This window comes from Talpa occidentalis, unplaced genomic scaffold, assembly GCF_014898055.3.
Source record: "Talpa occidentalis isolate TD23 unplaced genomic scaffold, MPIMG_talOcc4v2.1 talOcc4.4, whole genome shotgun sequence".
In the NCBI taxonomy this organism is placed as follows: domain Eukaryota; kingdom Metazoa; phylum Chordata; class Mammalia; order Eulipotyphla; family Talpidae; genus Talpa; species Talpa occidentalis.
The window spans coordinates 8086885-8109492 of NW_023604295.1; the positions used below are offsets into that span (position 1 = coordinate 8086885).

At 47.4% G+C, this 22608-nt stretch overlaps 1 protein-coding gene across 1 annotated transcript in view; it reads right to left on the minus strand.

The window, feature by feature from the left end:
- The window catches only part of HUNK (hormonally up-regulated Neu-associated kinase), a 99228-nt gene extending 76855 nt beyond the window's left edge, over positions 1 to 22373 (minus strand). Inside the window, exon 1 of the mRNA XM_037525035.2 lies at positions 22113 to 22373. Within this exon, the coding sequence (XP_037380932.1) occupies positions 22113 to 22373 (261 nt within the window). The remainder of the gene's footprint in view (positions 1 to 22112) is intronic.
- Between the last annotated feature and the right edge of the window lie 235 nt (positions 22374 to 22608).

Consider the following 22608-nt stretch of genomic DNA (forward strand, 5'->3'; position numbering starts at 1 on the left):
ACTTCCCGTTTATCTGAAAGAGGCCGCCATTTTGTTTGCCGCCATTTTGTTTGCATTTCCACGCGGGTCTTTTTTTCCCTTTCAGGTGCTTTTAGTGAGGCACAAAGTTTAGGAAATATCAGATAAAAACACTTTCTACCCTTTACCATTTGTTCAACATTTAAAGTTTGAGGAACAAAAAAAAAAAGGAAAGAGACCTTAAGGGTGGACCCCCCAAAATTTCCTGAAGCAAATTCCTGTCAAAACTCTGCCAAAATTTGAATATTCGATCTAAAAACAAAACAAAACAGTCCTTTGTGGTGAACAGTCATCATCCGAATGGCAGACAGAAAGGTGTCTGCAAGAAAAGGGTCACAAGCTGGTGCTAAGAAGAAACAGGTGGTTTGTGGAATCATCCTCCTTAAAGAGGCCTTTTAAAACTCTTGCAAATGAGAAATGGCACCCCCATCCCTAAATAGGCTGTTGTTTCCACTGATATAGTTTAGTATCAAGCTGCAGAGTAGCATTATCTAAATCAGTTATAGGGGGAAAAAAAAAAGAAACCAACCCTTTTAAATCAATACTGTTCAAATCATTAAATAAGATCTGAATGATTTTAAAAGGCTAAATTAGGGCCTCCCTGGTGGCGCAAGGAGTTAAGATGCAAACTACGAAGCTAACCGCAGCCACTGCAACATGAGTTCAATTCCTGGCCAGGGAGAGACCCACACAGCGCAGCAGACCTCTCCTGACTCGCCCGCTGCTCCCCTCAGCAGCGTACTTCGGTCAATCTGCCTGTTCTGTTCCCCACTCTGTCTCTGGTGAATCCTCCCTCCACCCCCCACCACACCTCTGGCCTGTACCCCAGCTCTTGTATGCATAAAAATAAAATAAATCTTCAAAAAATAAATAAATAAAAATAAAAGTCTAAATTAAAACATTTCTTGTTTTATCTCAAATCTTTCTCATTATATGAAAATGAGTTCTTAGCTTAGTCCCTCTGACAGTGGAACTCTTTAAAAAGGCTAGGAGTTTACATATATTTCCACTAATGGGAGGAAGTAAATTGTATTTAATAGGAGCTTGGGGACTTCCCAGAGCGACAATCATTGGGGAAACCCCCAGACTGGACCAGTTATTTGGATTCTATCCAGTAGTCTAACAGTCAGAATTCTTTTAAAAGATAGACTTTTTATTCATCTTTAGCCAACCGCCTGTGTAAAGGTAATATTTTTGGTGAAGAATAAGTTAATCTGTTTGGCCAAGAATTAAAAATTTTGTTCAACAACAGCAATTTTGTTCAACAGCAATATTTTTTACTATTCAAATGGCAAAAAAAAAATCTAATGAAACAATAGGAAATATACACACACAGCAACATGAATATTTATATAGTCAAGTCTAATAAAAGAATCATTTCAAGAGAGCAGATTATCATAGGCTTCAAAGGAGTGTTTCTCACTTAAAAGAACATGCTCACTAACCTTGAACATACACTTAAAATTCTGGGATGCCTTTATTTTTGGTGTCACGGGACCTGTGATTGGAATTATTTCTCTATTTATGATTCTCATCTCACTAGGATCTCCTACTGTGAACTTGGGTCAAGTGTCAGTTATTCATTTCTTACATCAAAGTAAGTGGAGCTTGATTATGTCAAAATCAGGCTGGGAATTTTTGAGCATCTTTTATAGTAGACATGATTATTGGTAGCACGTCCTGTCTCTGTCCATCACCAAAAAACTTTTCTCACTATCAGTTTGTAAAGTGGATCAGAAGTGATAATCTCATGGGCCTCCCCGGTGGCGCAGCCGTTGAGCACTGGGTTGCAAAGCTGCTCGCAGCCTCTGCAGCGCCGGTTCAATCCCTGACCACTGGCGAGGGTCCCACATGGCGCGCAGACCTCTCCTGCCACCAGCTGCTCCCCTCAGCAGTGTACTTCAGTAGATCTGCCTGTTCTGCTCCCCGCTCTGTCTCCGGTGAATTGTCTCACCCTTCTGCACTTCTGACTGTACCCCAGTGCTTGCATAAATAAATAAATCTTTAAAAACAAAAAAAAAGATGTGATAATCTCACTATGCTGAACACCTTTTTGTCCTTACATAAAGAAAAGATTAACTGATAGTATGAACAATGTAAAAATTTATGTTGTAATCAGGCAAACAACAAGCAAGTGGTGGATGCCAGATCAATCAATCAATCAATCCATCAATCAGTCAATGCAGACAGCTCTCTGAGCAACAACATAAGATTGAATATTCAAACTGGCTGGGGACCATTTAGTGGCTTAAATGATCTACTTTGATTGTCTTTAAGCATAAAATGAATGAGCTATTTGGACAATTTGCATTTCTTTGCCCAGTGTGCAGCACAAAGAAAAAAAAGCACAGAGGCCACAGTCGCCAAAGGCACAGGAAGCTCAGACAGGACTAGTCCCCCCATATTAAGCACTTGGCAAGCAATGCTCCCCAAGACTTTGTGCTTGCCCTGTCTCTGTCACCTCCACCATTCTATGAAGAAGAGCCTATTATTTTCCTGTTTGACAAGAGGGGTAACTCCTGGTTACACAGATTGTTGGTTGTCCAGTTGGGACCCAGTGTAGCCTGGGACTGACTCTCAAGCCACAGCGAAGCTGCTTTCTGCTCTGCAGAGGGGGCATTTGAGCTGGATTAGGGCCCACACTCGGCTACCCAGAGGGTTATTGGATGACTGTAAATCAGGTCATTCAAAGTAACCAAGAAAAACAAAACCAAGTCATCTGACAGCGCACACTGTCCACCTTCAATGCACAATTTTCACATCTCCCCAGCATGGCACTGTCTGATGAGCTCTGGGGCCAGCTGCCCAGGCACAAAGGAAGCAGCTCAATCACATGGTCGATCAGAACTCGGCTAACAGAGGGAGAAATGGGCCGGGCTGGCAGAGTAAACAGAAAAGGGCGAGTTACAGTTTAAATATTAGCTCAATACAGATGTGACTGCTGCCAGGTCCTTAACTCTGAGATCTTAAAAGCTCCCTCCCTCCGAGAGGGCCTACCCATCTCTGCTGACCAGCAAGCAGGGTGCCCAGAGCCTCCTTCCCCAGGCCAGGCTGGTCACTCCACCCTGGCCACCAGCTTCAGGTTTCCATATTGGTTAATTGCTGGCAGTGCATGGACAGCACGTGGTGGACAGCTCGTAGACCAACCTGGAGTTATTTTCCCAGGGACTAGAGGGGCACAGTGTGGCCAAACATGGTTGTCCCTGTCATCAACACCTTCACCTGAGGATACCTCCCTCCAACCTGGCAAATATCAGCGTCCCATCCACCTCACCTCAGCAAGTGCCCCATGCTCAACACAACTTAGTACTTGCTACAGGTTGAACCAATCACAAAGAATTCATGCTGAAGTCCCCAGGACCTCAGAATGTGACCATCTTTGGAAAGTCATCACTGATGGGATCAATTAAGGTGAGGCTGGCAGGGTGGGCCCTTATAGAAAGGAGACATCTGGCACAGGCACACATGGGGAAGTCATGGGAAGTTTGGGGTGGTGCTGCCACAAGCAAGTCGCTCCCTGAAGCAACCTGACTTTGGACCTCCTGGCCTCCAGAACCGAGACAATGAACCTCTTGTTCTGAACCAGCCAGGAAACTAACACAAGGGTCACCAGTATCCAGTCTGTCCCAAAACCTCTGGGAAATTCTTTCCAACCATTCTGGCCAATCCATCAGGAAGTTAAAAATAAACCGCAATAAACCCGAGGCTGACTTTAGATAAAGGCTTATTCCAGAGTACTGATTAACTCAGGTGTCACACAGGGCTCGGTGCGCTGATGTCCACAGGAAACCCCTGGAGCATGGCAAAGCCCCAGAAGGGCAGCTAGAGCTTCCCACCAAGACCTGAGCTAAGTCCCCACCATTTGTGAAATATCAGGACAGGCATGGATGAGTGTTTTGTTTTGTTTTGAAATAACTGAAACCTGATTATATCTATTCTAAATAGTGCTACAAATTGGTGAGGACATGAGCTCGGGTGCGCGGAGGGCAAAGGCATCTCATGGAGTATGAGAGGTGGACGGGGTGGGGAGGGGGCCGGGCTGTTGCAGACTGGATGGATCAGGGCAGGCTCCACAGAAGGAGCAAACTGCAGTGGCTTCGAGGGAAGGCCCAGCACAGCAGCAGGAAGCAAGGGGCCCCAGCAGGCCCCCCAGAGGACGGAGAGCCCACCTTAAGATGCAAATGGTAGTGGGAGAGAAACCAGAACTTAGCTCAGGAACTAATCACAGAGCCCCTCAACTCTGTCCCCTCCCCCCATGCAGGGGCTGGAACTTGGGATTCACGCTATAGGTAAAGAAGGAACCAACAGGGCGCAAGGGTGGAGGTTGTAGGGACTGCAGCTTGATGAAAGTTTGCTTCTAGAAGGTGAGGACGGATGACTGCCAGGAAGACGGGACCATCAGCAAGGACTGAAACATAATGTGACAAAGGGATCAGTCAGCAGGGATGAAATTAAAAACTAACACAGAGCTGGAACTCAGAGGAACTGCAAATAACCCAAGGCGGGTTATTTGGATAGAGGTTGGGGGATAGAGGAAAGGCGACAACCCGAGTAGCAGGGAGGAGCATGGAGAGAGAGGGGAGGCAAGTGGTTAGTGACGGAGATGATGACCGGGGTTTGCTGTCTGTTAGAGGATGAATTGGGTCCCTTCAAAAGAACAGGCTGAAGTTCTAACTCTCAGTACCTCAGAATGGGGCCTGGTTTGAAATACGCTGATTGCAGATGGAACAAGTAAAGGCAAGTCAAGGGCACGGTGAAGTAGGGGGGTCCCTAATCCAGTATGGGGGTGCTTGGAGAGGAAGAGAAGAGACACAGAGATAGGAACGCAGTTACAAGGCACCCATCAGCAAAGGTTGCTGGCAAACCACCCGGAGGCAGACAGGGGCCAGAGAGGACCCTCCTGCAGGTTTCAGAGGGAGCCCCCCACCCCCACCCCGCAGACGCCTGCATTCCAGACCACTGGCCTCCGGAAGGTGAGAAGACACATTTCTGTTGTTAGAAGCCACTTGCTTCCTTTGCTCTAGCAGCCCCAGGCACTAACACAGAAGGTAAAAACAGAAGACATAACTAAGGCTAGTTGGGTGGGAAACCTGCTGGTTTTAAAAATCATTTCCTCCTGAGCTCGAAGCCTGGAATGAGCCGTGCCCCTTAGACTCCAGTACCGTGGAGGACACGGTGAGAGGGCGGCGGCCTAGCAGTGACTTCTAGTCATGGACACTGTTCCCGCGGTGACACACACTGTAAATGGTTACGACATTAAGCCATAAAAGAAAATAAGTTCACACAAGAATGCCTCGAGAGACTCCTAACAAAACTATTTAGACATATTGATTGGATGCTTTATGAACATTAAAGTCTTCGCTTTTAAATCCGTCTCTGTTAGTTTCGACAGAAACTGCCCTTTTTCTCCAACGTCCGTGCTTCACACAGAGCTGGTGTGACATTCATCAGCCACTCTCTACACTTCTGCAAGCCTCTATGGGGATCCAGCCCTGCCCCACCCCACCCCACCCGCAGCAAAGTTCAATGTGGGGCCTGTCCACAGGGGTGCCCAGGAGACAGAGGGTGGCCTCTGCCTTCTAGAAGAAAAGTGTTTGCAAATTGCTAATTCAATATGTTTCCTTTTGTCCTAACAAAACCACAAAGTAGAAAGCTTGTCCTAAAAATAACCAGGAGACCTACAATGGTTTAGGCAGGTGGGGATTCACCACAGGACAGGAGCATGAACAATGTGGCTGAGGATGCAGCTCTGTGAAGGCTCTCTGCCTTCCCCTGAAGCCTGGACGCCTGGGGGCTGTGGCTCCAGTCTGTGTCCAGGGCCCAGGGGGATGTTGGCATAACCTTCCAACTTTCTACAACTCGGCTCTACCCCACCTGCACTCCCTGCTTCATCCCTCCAGCACAAGAGCCCCCAGGCGCATCTAATAGCAACTAGCACCCCGGAAAGAGGGGGCAGGTTAAGTACCCCAGAAAGCTAGAACAAGGGGGCAGAAGTGATGGGGCTTCACACAAGTCCAGGCGTGTCTCCACCCAAATCCCCAAAACAGCAATCCTGGCAGTATCACTTTTGCCTCTGCCCCCCTCCACCCTCTTCACTCTCCCCTTGGCCGAGCCTGTCTCTTGCTCCTGGCTTGCAAACTCCAAAGGTCTTTTCAGACTAGTGGGTGGGTGAATGAGTCAGTGAGACAGGATAAGGGTGAGAAAAGAGCCCAACGTGACATTGGGGGTTCACTTGGACTCCCCTCAAGGACTCCCCACAGGACCTGTGAAAGTGACCTGACTTGGAAATAGGGTCTTTGCAGAGGATCAAGTGAGGTCATGGGGGAGGCCTGATTTAATGAGACTGTGTCTTAATAGGGAAATTTAGAGTCACGCATGCACAGTGGGAAGCCGCGGGGGAAGATGCCCTTGGACAAGTCAAGGAAGCTACCAGAGCTGGAGAGACCTGGACCAGGGCCCCCTCCCAGCCTTGAAGGAAGCCACACTGCTGCCATCTTGATTCTAGACTTTCAGCCTCTAGAACTGAGAGAATAAATTTCTGTTGTTTAAGCCACCCTGTCTGTGCTACTTTGTTTCAGCAGCCCAAAGAAATGAACACATGAGAAAAATGCACTTTTGAGTGCAGTGCTGTGGAGCTGTCTGCAGCCTCTGCAGCGCGGATTCAATCCGGGCCGGCCCGCAAGATTCCCACATGGCGCCGCAGACCTCTCCTGTCTCGCCTGCTGCTCCCCTCAGCAGTGTATTTCAGAAGATCTGTCTGTTCTGTTCCCCACTGTTTCTGGTGAATCCTCTCACCCTCCTGCGCATCTGGCCTGTACCCCAGTTTTTGTATGCATGAATAAATAAATCTTTAAAAAAAAAAAAGAAAAATGCACTTAGTGGTAATAACACCTTCACTATACACATTTTAAGAGATATATGGAATAAACTTTGGGTTCACACAAATCAAATGTAAATTATTCATAAGCTGTGTGTCAATACCCTATAAACTAAGAAAATATAAGTACCATTGTGGATGGTTCTTATCACTTCATTACCTAAATGTACCCCCTAAGAAATTCTAGTGGAAATTTAAAACTCTTTATTCATCTGAAGGCTGAGGATTAAACCTAGCAGGGGGAAAGAAACCACTATTGGAATTAAGTATTTCCATAGCGGGATTTTTCTATTTAATTAGTTAACTAATTCTATTTAGTGCTATTCTTACATGGAATCAGACAGCCTATGGCATCATCAGACAACAAAACAATTCAATTCAACCAGCAACAGAAGTTTCCTTCTCCAAGTTTCCTTACTGCAACAGAAGTTTCCTTTCCTACCTGGACATCTAACAAGTCACTACAAAGCAGAACTCAGGAAGGCATGGACGTGAGAGAGAAAAGTCCCTCGTTCCTTTTTAAGAGGAAAAGTTACTGGGCCTCCCTGGTGGCACAAGGGGTTAAGCCACAACCTATGAAGCTATCTGCAGCCGCTGCAGCAGTCGATCCCTGGCCAGGGAGCTACCCACATGGCGCTGCAGACCTCTCCTGTCTCACCCACTGCTCCCCTCAGCAGTGTATTTCAATCAATCCACCTGGTCTGTGCCCTACTCTGTCTCTGTTGAATCTTCTCACCCCCTGCACCTCTGGCATGTAAACCAGTTCTTATATGCATAAATAAATAAATCTTTAAAAAAAAAAAAAAAAGAGGAAAAGTTACTGATGAAACAAGAGGATTTTATTAGAACATGGTCTCAAAAAATCCACAAGTTTACCAGCATGATTCTTGAGGCAGGTCCTAGCCTTTGAGACAGGAATCATTTTGCCCGTAAAAACACTACATCCCTTGCCTGGCCACCATAACAAAATACTACACACCAGGTGGCTTAAACAAGAGAATCACTTTTCTCACAGTTCACAGGCTGGAAGTCCCAGATCAAGGCACTGGTGAATGCAGCTTCTCTCGCGGCCTCTCCTCTTCCTGCTGTGTCCTCACTGGTCTTCCCTCTCTGTGTGTCCATGTCCTAATCTCTTCTTCAAAGGCCACCAGTCACCCGGGACCAGGATCTACCACAGGACTTCATTTCACCCTAATTACCTCTTTAAAGTCCCTGTCTCCAAATACAGCCCTGAGGGTTGGGACTTCAGCACAGAAATTAGGGGGGACACTTCACCCCATAACAAACACCTTAACAGATGCAAGACTTGGGTCCTCACATGAGGATGCTCCAGACTCCAGGAGCTGGACAACTGCTGCAAAACACATCCCAAAAGCTCACAAGTCCCTCCCCAGGCAGGAGCCATGCTGAGCGACTATCTTTAGAAGGATGCTTATGCCGGGGCATCAGCGAGCCATGGCCCACCCAGCTGTTCGTGATAAATCAGAAGCTCCTTTCCTAAAGCTGAAATTTTCCTCTGTCACACTGAGATGGATGAGCCTCTCAGATTACACACAGAGAAACCCAAAACCATCATGTTCCTTTCCCAGGGAAAAAAAATGGTTCAAGGCTCTTGCTTTTCATTTTCTCCGCTTGCTTGTAATTGCCACAGGAGCCTTATTAAATTGTTCCATGATTTACCCAATCAAGCTAGAACCTGTCCGGAGGAGGCTGATGAGCAGTCAGCACTTTGGGGGGCAGAGGGGTTCTCTTTGAACTTGCAGATGGGAGCTATGCGATCTCAGCTGAACAGCTGCTGCCACTCTTAACGCACAGGAAGTCTGAGCCCCCGGCCCTGCACTCAGGAGACAGGGGTCGCAGGTCTAGTGAAGAGCATTTCCCCAGGATCCTCAATGTTACATATGCCGCCATATGTCAGTGTCTCCTGGGCAGCTGAGTCTCTCTCACACACACACACCCCTGAATTATGTCTCACCCAGATTCTTCATCTTACTTGTCTCTCCTATAGAGCAAAGCAACGAAGCAGACTTCTCCAAAGGGGAACCAGGACTGACTCTGCAATTTGACTGGCGAGTCCCTAAAACCCTGTCACTCTTTTGGGAGCCACGTCTGGCTGTAATAACATGAGTTCTGTGTTTCTGGTTCACAGCTAGATGCTGATGCTCGAGCCCTGCTTTCTTGGGGGACACATCTGATGCGACTGCCATTCACCATGCCTTTGGCTCCATACACAAAAACATCCACTGGAAGCGGGGACACCTTTTTCCAATTGGTCTGCCAGGCATCCCTTTTTCCATTTTGTACAAATGCCCATACAGGTAACCAGCAGCTCTGCATAAAGAAGGCAGCCAGGAAATGCGTGACTGAAAAAAAGCACATGATCACCTGCAAAGGCCAGGTAAAAGCAATGTCTGTTGGTTCATTTTGAAAATGGTTACAGGTAGGAAATCTCTCCGGAGTGAGCATTCTGTTTTCACAGTAAGCCTGGCAAAGGACTTCAGACGAAGAAGTAAATCCAAAACAGTTTGAATGGGCAGAGTTTTCCATGAATGTAGAGGGCATGATTTAGAAGAGGGAGAAATCACCAGCTATTTTCTCTCTTCCCCTCTGCCTGCCTTTCCCTTCCCGGAGGCCTTGATGACCTTCCCTTCTGCAACAAAGCGATCTCAGACAAGCTTTCTTCAAAATTTGACTTTCAATACTTTAAACGCTAAAATTAGCTCTAATTCAAGAAGCATTCCTGTCCCACAGGCAACAGGAAACAATCAATATTCTATTCTCACATCATAGGGTGACTGGCAGCCAAATGTAGCTGAAAGGGTACAAAAATAAAGTAGTCTATGGGAGAGGAAGGTTTAAAGGGCACTATAGGAACTGGTGGAAGCACCAAATTTTGGAGAGAATAATCCAAGACAAAACTCTCAACCCACTCCTGAAATCTAAAGAGATCTCCGATCACACCATAAAGAATGGAGATTTCTAGGAAAGGGCGAGTTATCAAATGAAGGAGCACACCCCCAAAATCACAAATCTAGAAGAAACCATAACCCTTATGAGGGTAAATTGTTTTGTTGAGCACTGAGGAAAGAGTTGGCTAGCAACTCAAAAAACATGGGGGTGTAAGTTGTCCAAATGAACTTTTCCAAATCGTACTAATTCAGTAATCATGGAGAATCACCTACACATCGACTCTTCCACTGGTGAAAGTGTTAGGGGGAAAGGATGTCCTGAGCAAACTCCACACAGGCTTTGTGGATGCCATCCCCAATTCATCAAGACACTGGGAACTACAAATCCCATGATCACCAAAGGGAAGGTTGCGAGGACCTGAGGGCAGAGTTAAGCAGCCATTTTCTCTGTTTGAGTATTTAACTGGCCATGTGGCTGGGGGTAGTAGCCCTCTTGGCCACGCGCGTGCTTGGTTTTTCACCAGCAACACAGGTCATTGGGATTCCAGGTCAGCGGGATGGGTAGGATGCATTTACAAACTTATCTCCCTCTTTCTCTCCCTGAGTTATTCATTTCCCCATTTTCCCCTTCCCTTGTAAATAAACCTTTTATCAACCTTTTGTGTGTGTCTGCAATTTAGCATTAATAGGTCCCCTTTAAGCATGCAGGTGAGGACCCACAGTCAGGCAACCCTTTTTATATTGGGGTTGCTCTGTAACAAAAAGATTCTTTACTGTTAAAGGAAGCTCAGTGGCAAGAAGATGACAAGAAGGAAAGGCCAGTAAGGATTTAATGGCACCTTCCTCACCCTATAATATTTAGAAACAGCAGAAAGGAAGAGCCAGGAGGCAGAGAAGCCAGTAATAGTAAGAAACTGTGAGACAGAGGAAAAAGAGAGCAATATTCCCTCGGAGCCCAGAAGCTGCTTGAAGCTCCTGCCCAAGCAGAGGGGAGGGAAGTAGGATTGAGGAATACAGACATCTAGGCCCCCAGGGGTGTCCTAATGGCCTTCCAGTCCTCTGAGAGACATTGAGTGCAAACGTAAGACGTGCAGCCAAAATTTTCCTCCTCACCTGCCTTTAAAATAAAACTTCATCACCTATGATAAGCTGAGTGGGTATGTTTCTTGCTATCTGAAAGGGCCTAATTAACACATACCTCTAAGGGTTAAAAATAAACATAAAAGTCTAGGAGAAGAAAATAAGCAGCTGTCATTTGTTCACTAACACAATACTAAGTATATTTTCAGAATAACTCTGTACCATACATGTGTGTTAAAATATATGTATATTTATGTAATATGTACATATGATATATACATATAATCAAATTTCCATCAAATACTCATGAGGTTATTACCATCATTTTTCAGATAGAGAAACTAAAGTTTGGAGGGTTTGAATACCTTACTCAAGATCACACAGCAGATAGGCAACAGGAACCCAAGGCCCCTAAAGCCTTTACATGACACCATTAGATTAAATCATTATGTAACCGGTTTAAAAGACTGTCATAAATCTCTACCCAACACAAAGAGTTTTCTGCAGACAACAGTGAAACACTGGCAAGACTCACTGATAATCTGTAAAGTAAAACCAGCAACAAATCCACTAGTTTACGTAAGCATGAAATATATAAGAAAACTAAGAAAAAAGATTAATTGCTCTGACTAAGCAAAATATATAATTTCTATGAGCTCCCCAGAAAGGAGACATAACTGAGTCAAAAGACAAATGTTCAGCTGCAAGAAAATATTTGCAATATAACAAAGATAAAAAGCTAATATCCTTAATATGTAAAAAGTTTGAACAAATCACTAAGGTAAATGAGAAAATGCAAAAAATTAGTAACAATAATCCAAGAAGAAACAAATTCTCAATTTAGTAGACAAATTATGACTACCCTACTAATTATCAAAAGGTATTTTTAAGAAATAATTTCCATATATTGTGTCATTTGGCATAGTCTTTCTGAAGTGCATTTGGCAGTTTATCAAAATTCTTCTTAGTATTTATCCTAAGGAATGATTCAGAAAGATACATACAAGAATAGTAATAGCACTTATTATTTTTGTAGGCAAAATTCTGAATAAGTTCAATGTCCAACAGTTAGGAATTAATTTTTTTAATTATAGTAACTCCAAATAATGAAACATAAAATTAAAATTTAAGAGACCATTTGAACAACATGGGAAGATATTCTCTATATATTAAGATGGGGGTATGCAAGGTCACCACACAATATGGACACTCTAATCCCAATTTTGTGACATATGGCTTCAAGAGGAGAAAAGTCAAACATCTGCATCACATGTACCCAGCCCTAAATGTTCTTAATAATTATTGCTAGGCTGGGTGATTATACATAATTTTTATTTTCTTCATGCTTTAGTTTCTTTTCCACAGGGTTAAAAAAAATCATGCTTAATTAATCAAAGAAAAAGAGATAACTTTTTAACGCTTGTAAAATAGCAAGAGAACAGATAATGGAATGTGATTAGTAAATGTAGTAGCAAGTGGCAGAGTTCATCATGAAGAGAGTACATATAAGTGGTTATACAAGACCCAACCATGGCAATTAGCAAATTTAGCTCAGGATTTGTTTTGTGTTAGAATTTCAAATAGTCTAGAATGTACCTGTGACTGGACTGGTTTAAAGAATTAAAAACACTAAATATTTGGTCAAAAATACTTTCAAAAATTGTTTTCAAAATATAGGTTAGAGGAAAAACACCATTTATATTAGATGATTTACATTTATTTTAAATAAATATGCCTCTTTGGGGTCGGGAAGACATTATTCTAAGTCTGATTTTTTTTTTTTGGGGGGGGGACTATTTTTTTATCCTACATTCTCAGGTACTTTAATTTAATGGCCCTCTATGATGAAAAGCTATTCTCGATCTAGGGAAAAGCATCTCAGAATAATGAATTAGGTGGGAGTACAATAGCCATATAGCACATTTCCTCCAGAGAGAAATTCAAGTTTCATTACATCAAATTGGCCTTGAAATTGCAACTACTGCTCACAAATGTTAGTTTTTAATAGAATAAAATGTCATCCTGTGGGAATGACACTTTACAAACCTGGAGAAGTGTTTTCAAAATAAGTTTTTTATTAGTATTACTACATGTAAATGTTCAACTGAGAACTGAGTCATCCACTCATTTCTCTAATTAAATTTTTAACCTGGTATAAAGAATGCACTTAGAGAGCCAGACTTCCACATCAGAGCAGCCATAATTCCAACTAAAAACCAGATTACATAAGTGATAACACTTATCTTTATCCATTTGGTTTCACTCAAGTAGGGCTCAGATAAAATGCCAGAAAATTCTGATTCCAGATTTTGCAGCCAATCCCATATGTTACAGCCAACTTTCTCTACGCTTCCTTTTCACCTGGACACTTCCTCATTCCATTTGCCTCTGGTGTCCCTTTTCAGTCCAAGTGGGGACTGAGGAAAGACTTGGAAAAGCTAGCCTAGCTCTAGAGAGTCTGCATATCAAGCAAGGCGAGGGCAAGTGTGATTTTGTTTTGTTTTTAATAAATAGTCTGTGTTCATTCTTGCCAGTTAGATGAACAAGAAGTCTACGTGACTGTTCAGCGAGCGAACTACCTAAGATGCGCACTTGCAGCTTCACCGTCAGAGTCAAATCCTTCCCTTCCCTTCTGCAGGTTTTTCTCTCTCCAGTGCCAAAGAAAGTGAATGCTGACCAGAGTCCCTCCAAGTAGCTGCCAGGCACACTGCTGCCTTCTTAAAAAAGTCGGCTGCCAGAAAATTATGGCTATATTGACATTATATGGTTGCTATTCAAAAATGTACACGCATATTTTTGTGTATGGATACACAGCTGTGTGTAGTGTGCGTGCACACACTAGCACACCGTGCGCATGCACACTACTCTGAAGAGCCTCCTCTCATACTAAATTCATGAAAGATTCCTGACCAGTGCCGCTGACCACACTTTGAGACTTGACTGCACTCTCAATCTGAGAGAGGTGGGCAAAGAGGTGGGTAAGGTGCCCCTTCGCTACCTGCAACCACAACTGGAGGTTTTCAGGCACAACAAGCAGCCACTTCTGCCCAGGGCTTTTGGTTTATTTGTCACTGATTCATGACCTGATTAGCTGTTCATTAATACTTTCATCTACAGGAATCTACAGGATTCCAAACACTCTGATGAAATGTTTTCTTGTTAAAACTGGTTTTGCCATTTTCTGACAGTTACCCGAAGGTGCGAGACTTTCGGTGCTAAACGGAGAGAGATGGGTACGCCGGGATGGCTGGTCACGCCAATCGATCAGCAAGATCTAGACCAACTACAAAAGGTCATTATAAGGGGTACATTATATTTGCAGCAAAGCATCTAGAACATAGCCTCACAGGTTTTATGAGATCCATAAATGTCTATTATTATTATCAGCACTACATTCTGGTGGTCAAGGTGTAGAGCAAGCAGTTATTTCTTTCCTGCAGCTTTTGGGTCAGATCATAAAATCTTTTTTTTTTTTTTTTATTACAAGTAGACAAAGGAATCAGTTTCTGGGAGTCTGAACTTCATCCTATCTTCCTGAGAGAAAGAGAAAACGCAAGATGCCTTGAAGGTGGCTGCTACATTTCTGCCTCCTTTGTCCCTCAGCACCATGCTCTGGGGTGGACACAGCTGTGGCAAAGAGCAGGAACAAAGACACTTCGGGGAACAAGAGAGTCAGAAGGACAGTCACCACAAAGCCATGGGACAGGCTATAAGGCAACAAGAACTCAATGGGGGATAAAAATGGCAGACATGGCACAGGACAGAAAAGATAGTGAATCAAGTAGCTCGGAGAATGGGTGTGAGAAACAAGCAGGAATGCAAAAATGTTTTGGCACCAACTCGCCGCTTAGGAGACTGATAAACTTATTTTAAAAATTACAGAGACAGATCCAAACCTCTATATATTGCCTTGGGAAACATCCAAAGAAATGTATGTTTGCAAATAGCAACTTGGCCCATCTGCTGCAGTGTTGGTATATTTTCTCAAGAAAGAGCTGAGGGTCCATTCACAGTCCCATGACATGGCAAAATATTTCCCTGCTTCTGGCTGGTCACCTGTCACCTTGATACCTAAGCTGCCTTCCTTAACAAGTCCCTGCAGAAGACACAGCTATTCCCAGGTTGCGATATTTCCCAAAGAGCGCGAGCTGCACAACCTGTTCCATCTACTCATCACTCATACAGGCAGACCCAGAGCCGTAAGGAGTGACAGAGAAGAAAGCACTTCCCTGCCAACTCAGACACTGTCTTTCAGAGGTTGGCCTCAAGTCTTGGGGAGACCAAAGCATTCTTTGATCCATTCAAAAAAAAGAATTACCGAGGATGAAGAGAGTCAGAGGGTGATGTATACAAATGACTTTTGGTGTTTATGATGTCCTACATGCAGGTATCGAATTATAATCCAGTACACATGAAGCCCACAGTGTCACAGACCAGTGTTACTTCAAACAATAGATTATTCCTAAATAAAATATTTCCTGACCCTATTCTCTGTACCTGGTATTAATCAAAGCACCAGGGATAGAGCAGCAGCCCTTCCTCATGGGGCTTACGGTCTAATGAGTAGATGAACAATTAACACATCATCACATAACTGTATCCCATGGGGTTACATTGAGTAGAGCGCTAGCTGGCTAGAGAGCTGGCCTGCAAGAGCTGGCTGCAAGCTGGCTGGCAAGGGCCGATTGTAAGATAGCAGCCTGAGGCTAGGTGCCTGCGGAGGCAGAAAGCTGACAGGCAATGGCCACTAGCCACTGAGCTAGGAGGCAGAGGCTGGTGACAAGAGACATTCAGAGACACACAGTAGCTTGCTGTGGCTTCACACCTGTAGGTGGCAAAGTGGGGCATTGAGGCTGGGTAGTGGAAAAGCACCAGAAAGTCCCCATGAGAGATTATAAAAGTAAACCGACCCCCAACAGTAACAGTCTCCTCCCTGGGACCTCCCTCCTGCTGTTAGGAGCTTGCTGACCTTCAGTCCCGTGTGCCTGCTGAGTATTCCTCAATCGCACGGACACAAGAACCCACTCACTAGGCAACATCTCTGACCCGATTGGACACAACATGATATCGTGAACTGCACAGTGCCCCCCTAAAATGCATGTGGTTAAGTCCTTTCAGGCGACCGTAACAAGATATCACAGGCTGGGTGGTTCATAAACAACAGGATTTGTTTTCCACAGTAAAGGAGGTTGAGAAGTCTAAAATCAAGGCACTGGCCAATTTGGCATTTGCTGAGAGTTCTCTTCCTGGTTGGGAGCTGGCCATCATCTTGCTGGGTCCTCACATGGTAGAAGATGCAAGGGGTCTCATTTATGAGAACTCTGCCCTCCTATCTAACCATTCACCAAAGGGCATCACCCCCATCTTGTCGGTAAGACCATTAGAATGTAGACTCTGCTAGTGGACACTTGTTTCAGGTTGAGAGGGGTCACCTGAGGGCAAGGAGAAGCTGCTCACTTTCTTTCCAGAACCAGTGTGGACTCAGATGACGATCCCTGGAGCCCTGGCCCAGTCTCGCTCTGTCAGCAGTTCCCAGCAGGCCACACAGCCCAGGTTCCCCATCAGGGCTGAAGAACTTCCTCCCCTGGCTGTCGCTGGCTTGTCCCAACCATGATCTGGCTCCAGGATCTGCCCCCAGCAAGTGTCCAAGGAACATGCCCCTTCTCGGGGCAGCTGGGATCCAATGACCGGCCCACGCTGGGGCACAAAGGTCTAGTCCTGTAGCCCCAACATGGACACCACTGAGGGGTCATGTCAGCTCCAGAGTCACCATGGCATGGGCAGGGGCCCCAGCTGACACTGGATTGGAGCCCACCTTCTCCCTCTGTCCAGTGTTACTCTGCTCCTCGCCTCTGCACCCTGACCTCCCCTCACAGCTGTTGGTGCTGAGTATACTCCCTAAGGCCACACTGTCTCCTTCCTAGATCTGATTCCCGGGAAACCACCCAGAACACAGCCCTAGCAGTCCGGGAAAGGGTTGTGATTGTCCCTGTGAAAAGGCATGTTCAGACCCTAACCCTCGGGACCCATGAACGCAACTTTATTAGATGTGGGGTCTCTGCAGAGGGAGTGAGTAAAGATGAGGTCCTGCTGGGCTGGGATTAGCTCTCATCCAGTGACTTTGTCCTTAGGAGGAGAGATCTGGAGACACCCAGAGGGAGGAAGGCCATGTGAAGAGAGGCTGAGACCACAGTGATGTGACCACGAGTCAAGGATGCCCAGGAGTGTGGCCCAGCACCAGGCAGTAAGAGAAGCAAGGGAGGCTTCTCCCTAAGAGTCTGCCCATTATGACCCCTTGACTTTGGCCTCTGGCCTTCCAGAGTGTAAAAGAATAAATATCTGTTGTTTCAAGCCACTCAGTTTGTGGTCACTTGCTTCGGCAGCCCTAGCAATAGAGAAGAACGGGTCAGAAGGAAAATCTGCTTGGTCAATGTGGGTAAAAAAAACCAGCAAGCTGGTTCCCCCATGGCTGGGGTCACCGAGAGCATCTAATGACAAAATGCACGGAAAACCCTGCATAAACCACCAGACACAACACCACTGAGGCAGTATGTAGGGTAAAGAAGCAACAGCTAGCTCGAGTTTGTTGGGGTGTCAGCCTGCTCAGGTAAGATTCAGGTCCCGTGTTTAACCTCTTTCCTGCTGGTCATGTTACCAGCCAGCTGCAGCTGAGCAGATAATGTGACATTCAGCTCAGAATTCAGGCTGAGTGGAGAAAAGTCTCACCAGTTTGCTAAAATAAGCTTTGGTGAGTCTCAATTAGCCAGGAGCACAGTTTCTCAGTTACCATGAATAATCAAGAGGGAATAAATGATATTTGGTACTCAAGCCACCTTCCCACAGAGGACACCCAGGCAGCCTGGTGTCTTTGGGCAAACAGAGCTGCTGCTCCCCAAAACGACTGAGAGGAGACCCACCAGGAGGATGAGGGTCAGCTGCCTGCAAAATGCTGTCGTCAAACCCAGTGGCACACACCTGCATGGGAAATTTCAGGTTGTGTTCCTCTCCTTGGGCACCATTCAGTACGATGGTGCCGACTCACAGCACTCTTTTAAGTCCAAAGGACCTGAACACTCATGAACCTTGAAAACTAAGCCCTCACGTGCCAATTTCTATCATCCACGCCTACTTCAAAGGACGAGGCAGGGCAGGAAGTTCACAAGGATAGTGCCTCACACTGCAGCGAGCAATCTCAGAAATTACAGGCACTGCCTTGTCACACACGACATCTTGAGCAGGTGCTTTTGCCAGACGCCACCTTCTTGCCAAGAAATCCCTGCTGAGGATTAATAGGAATTTCCAGTTCTCTAAGCATTTCTTGTTCCTCCAAGCGATTACCCCTAAATTTCCAGCACATTAAAAAAAAAAAAAAAAAAAACACAGGATTTAGCACCTGTTTGTTTCCCAAATACTTGCAGAAGCAGATCTGCCAAAAGGCCACCTCTAAAAATTAGTCATATTTCCTGCTCCGCAAAACATAGTAAATTATATTTTTAGTAACTCCTTCACTCCAGGTAGCTGGCACTGTCGTGCTCAAAACATAATTATTGGCAACTTACTAAGCAGGCAACCCTTATTTTTAGCCCCAAAATAGCTCCAACGAAAGTGATAAACAGGCTTTTTTTAAAAACAAGAGTTAGAACAAGATATTGAAACATCTTAACCCATCGTTCCACATCCAACTTTGTATCTTAGAGAGACTGAATCACAAAAGAAGACAATTGTGTCATCAACTATTTTTTCCCTTTTTGCTGCTTTGTCTATGAAATCACTGTTCTATAGCTGAGACAGACCTGCCTTTTCTTTAGAAGCCTTTCCAACTCAATTTTATCCGCTTTTTAAAAAATGTGATAACCACCTATAGAGAGTACCAGAGACTGCATTTCAGAGGGACCAGGGAGCAAGCAGGGGCAGCAAACTTGTCCCCTCTGGGTCTTTCAAAGTCAGTGCTTGATACTATTGCTCAGTGACCTCGTTCCTGCTCTCAAAGCCACAGAGAACACTTTTCAAAATCTGATGTTGTGGTTGTTTTCCCTCAGCCAATCATTCACGGCCATTGAGTCAAAGACACTGGTCATGATTGAGGCCGCTGCCAACGAAGAGTTTCACTTGGACAAGTGCATTCTCTCTTCGGAAAGCCACATTGGCTGAGGTTGCCGCCGCGGAAGGTAAGGGAAGACAAAATTAGGTATCGTCCAAAGCATCCTTTCCTTTCAAGCAGTAAAAGGATCATCTCAATTCAAATGACTTTCAAACAAACAACTTCAGAGAAAAAGCAGGCCAACGCTGTCCTGCGGGCAGCCGTGGGAAAGGCAGCCTCTTGATAAGATAGGATTGAAGCCCGAAATGAAAGCCAGAAGAAGTGGTGCTTTTGTCACTTGGACTCAGACAGCCGTTCCCAGTCAGCAGAGGAGGATTTTACCCACAGCTTTTCGAAAACATGCATCAAGTGAAAACGCAGCCCTCCCCCAGCGTCCTAAACCAGGGGTACCCCAGATTGAGTATAAATCACCCAAAACAAAGCACATCGTTTCACATAGCACCTAGGAAATGAGACCCATGTGGGGTACCCCTTCTCTTCCCTTTCTCCAGCCCCTCTTTCTGTTTTTTCATGAAATGATTCCCCATCATGAGACACCCCGAATCCTTCCACGGGGAGGAGGGGTTGTGAGGTTCAGGGGAAAACAGCTATTTCTCACTGCAGTGTTCATGACTTAATTCCCCTGCTGCTGCAGCCTGTTTCTTTAAAACAGAGGAGAAAAGTGAAAGGCTTTATCCAAAAAGTATACACCCCCCCTAAAAGAAGGACATCTTGGAGGAGAGATGCTACTTTAGGGGACACTTCCTTTCTCTCCTCTGGGTCCAGTCACCTCAAGGGCTCCCCTTACTGGGCTCATAGGAGCAGTTCTTTTCTAGCCAAAAATCCCCTTAATAACTCACCTTTGGAAAAGACTGCAAGGCTGCAAATAGCTTGAGGTTAACTTCACCTTTGTTTTGGCCTTAGTAAGACAATACCCAAAATAGGAGTGAGGATGGCTGCTCCTTCTGCAGACACAAACACACACTCACACACACACACACACACACTATAATCTCTATCATCTGACAAAACCCAATGTATTAAGGTGTTGGATTTGAAGGATAAGATCTATGAATGACACCCACTGTTTCTTTAAAGCTGGCAATTAAGTAAACTAAAATCCAGAGTTCTCATGAGGCTAGCCATCCTGGGCGCACTGGTTCTCATGACTAGAGTGGAACAGTTCAGAAAAATCCCCAACCTCCCCCTACTCACCCTGGTCCTTAACTAGATACAATCCATTCATGGAGAAATAATGTGACAGCCAATTAATACCTCCTTCAGAGAGATCCAGGGCTGAAGGGCAACAAGATAGGGATGAGGGTGTGAGCAGTGGGGTGAGAGGGGAGGCGGATGCAGCAGACTCCTCACTGGACCCCATTCCTATGGGTCTGGCACAGAGCTCAGGAAACCAAGCAATGCGAAGGGGCTGGACACTGACAGAGACGCCCAGGGAGTTCAACCAAGGCCAACAGACTTCTGATAAGAAGCAAACCCAGTCTGGGCACAAGGTGGGCAGGGGGAAGTGGAGAGAAACCCACTGCTTTGCCGTGATGCGATCAGACGAAAGCCTCGCCTCTTCTTGCTAAGTTTCAGGAGAAACACACACGAGCAGACGGAATCATATACATTTGGAATAAGAGTAAACTTCTACCACCCACGACAACAAGACCTTACACAGGGATGGAAAAGTGGGTGCCCAGTGCTCAGAGCTGGGGCGCTGGGCAGCCTGCACCCTGACGGGATAGGTATGTGGGCCTGCTCGCTGCAAGCCAAGGCTTGGTCAGACTATAACGAGGTTTAGAGCTGTTCTTATTTCTTCTTTGCAGAGTTACTCAATTCTGTGAGTTCATCCTGAACCCTCCCTTTTTGTATGGGGATTCACACAAGAGGCACTTTTTCATTTACCCACTTAACCCCAACAGAGGTGCACCCCACCTGGAGTGCCTGCAGGGGCAGAGGACATGACCAGGGGGATGGAAAACTGCACCCGGAACCTAAGGGGCTCAGGACACCATGGAGAAAGAAAGAGGGGAGCTAAGGCTAGGTGAGGCCAGAAGGGGGGGGGGGTAGTTGGGGGAGGTGTGTGCAAGTCAGCTGAAATCCAAGGCACTGCACAGGGGGCTGGGAGGGGGAAGGGGAAAGGCAGAGGCTTCCAGAGCAGAGGGCGAAGGGTCGGCAGGAAGCCTGCGCTCCCCTGTCCCTCCCAAGCTGCCCCAGGCCCCTGACCAGTGGGTTACTCCAACCTGGGGGCGCCTGAAGTCTGAGATGACCATGAACTTGGTCACCTAATCTGAAGTGGTTCCAAGCTTGGAGGAACTCCCAGCACGGGGTAGCCTTACCACTTGGGGTGAAACCAATGCCTTGACCACTCACCCCCAAATTAAGCCCTCTTATCTTGGGTTTCTTCTCAGAAATCTAATCCACAGTTTCTGGCTACCTGGGCCCTGCTGGCCTGGAAGGGCTCGCCACCCCCCAGCTTCTCACAGGGCTGGTCTCTAGGGGTCTTCCTTTGCTTTCACCCTAAAGACAAGTCATCTCCCAGCCCCTCAGTCTGGGGGCTCGCCTGCACTTCTGCATCTGCCGGAGCAGCGTCCTACCTGCAAGCTCCCACCCGGGAGCTGGAGGGACTGGAGAGGGAATGGAGGGAAGAGAGTGGGAAGGGTTGGGGGTTGGGGGTGTGGAGGGCGCGCGTGCAGCCCCTCCTGCGAGCACAAAAAACTTCCCTAGCCCGGGAGGAGGCGCGGGGTGGAAGCTCCCTCCGGGGCTGGCTTCTCAGCTCTCCCGGCCACCCGAGCGCTCCAGGCCTCTCCCCTGGCCCTGCACCCCCACCCCCGCGAGAGCCCAACTCGGTCCCCCGACCCCTCCCGCGCGGGTGTCCGCCAGGCGGCGCCTCTCCAGGAGCCCAGAACCAGCGCGCGGCTGGGCGGGCGAACCCGCAGCCCGGGTGGGAAACCGCCCCCGGCCCGCGACGCGGAGAGGCCGGGTCCCCGGCCGCCAGGGTGGGCGCGCGCCGGGGCTCACCCCGGAGCACAGTCGGGCGCAGGAGGGTTGGCGCCCGGTCCGGACCGCGCTCCCCCCCGGTCCCGCCGCTCCCCGCGCCCCGATCCCGCGCCCGGGGCCCGGCGACGGCGCCCGCGGGACTCACCTTCTCCCCGGTGAGCACGTGCAGCCCCTCGCGCACCTTGGCGAAGGAGCCCTCGCCCAGCTTCCTGCTGCCCACCAGGTAGTTGCCCACGCGCTTGTGGTGCTGGAAGTCGCGCAGCCGCTCGCGGGGCACGCCGCTCACCCAGGCGGGCAGGAAACTTCCCTCGCAGGCCGCCGCCGGCCGCGCCGCGTCCTCGGAGGCGCCGCCGCCCCCGGGCGCCGCCGACTCGCCCAGGAGCGCGTCCCCCGCGGCCGCCGGCATCGCGCTCGCCCGCGGCCCCGCCGCCCCCGCGGGCCCCCCGCGCCCCGGCGCCCCCCGCCGCCGCCCGGCCCGGCCCCGCCCGGCCCGCGCCGCGCGCAGACAATAGCGGCCGCCGGGGCCGCGGGGGAGCCGGGCCCGCCCCCCAGAAGTTCTTCTGGCGGAGGGTCGCCCGGGACCCCTCCCCGGGCGCCGGGCGCGCGGCTACGGGCGGTCACGCCGCGGGGGGCGCGGGGCG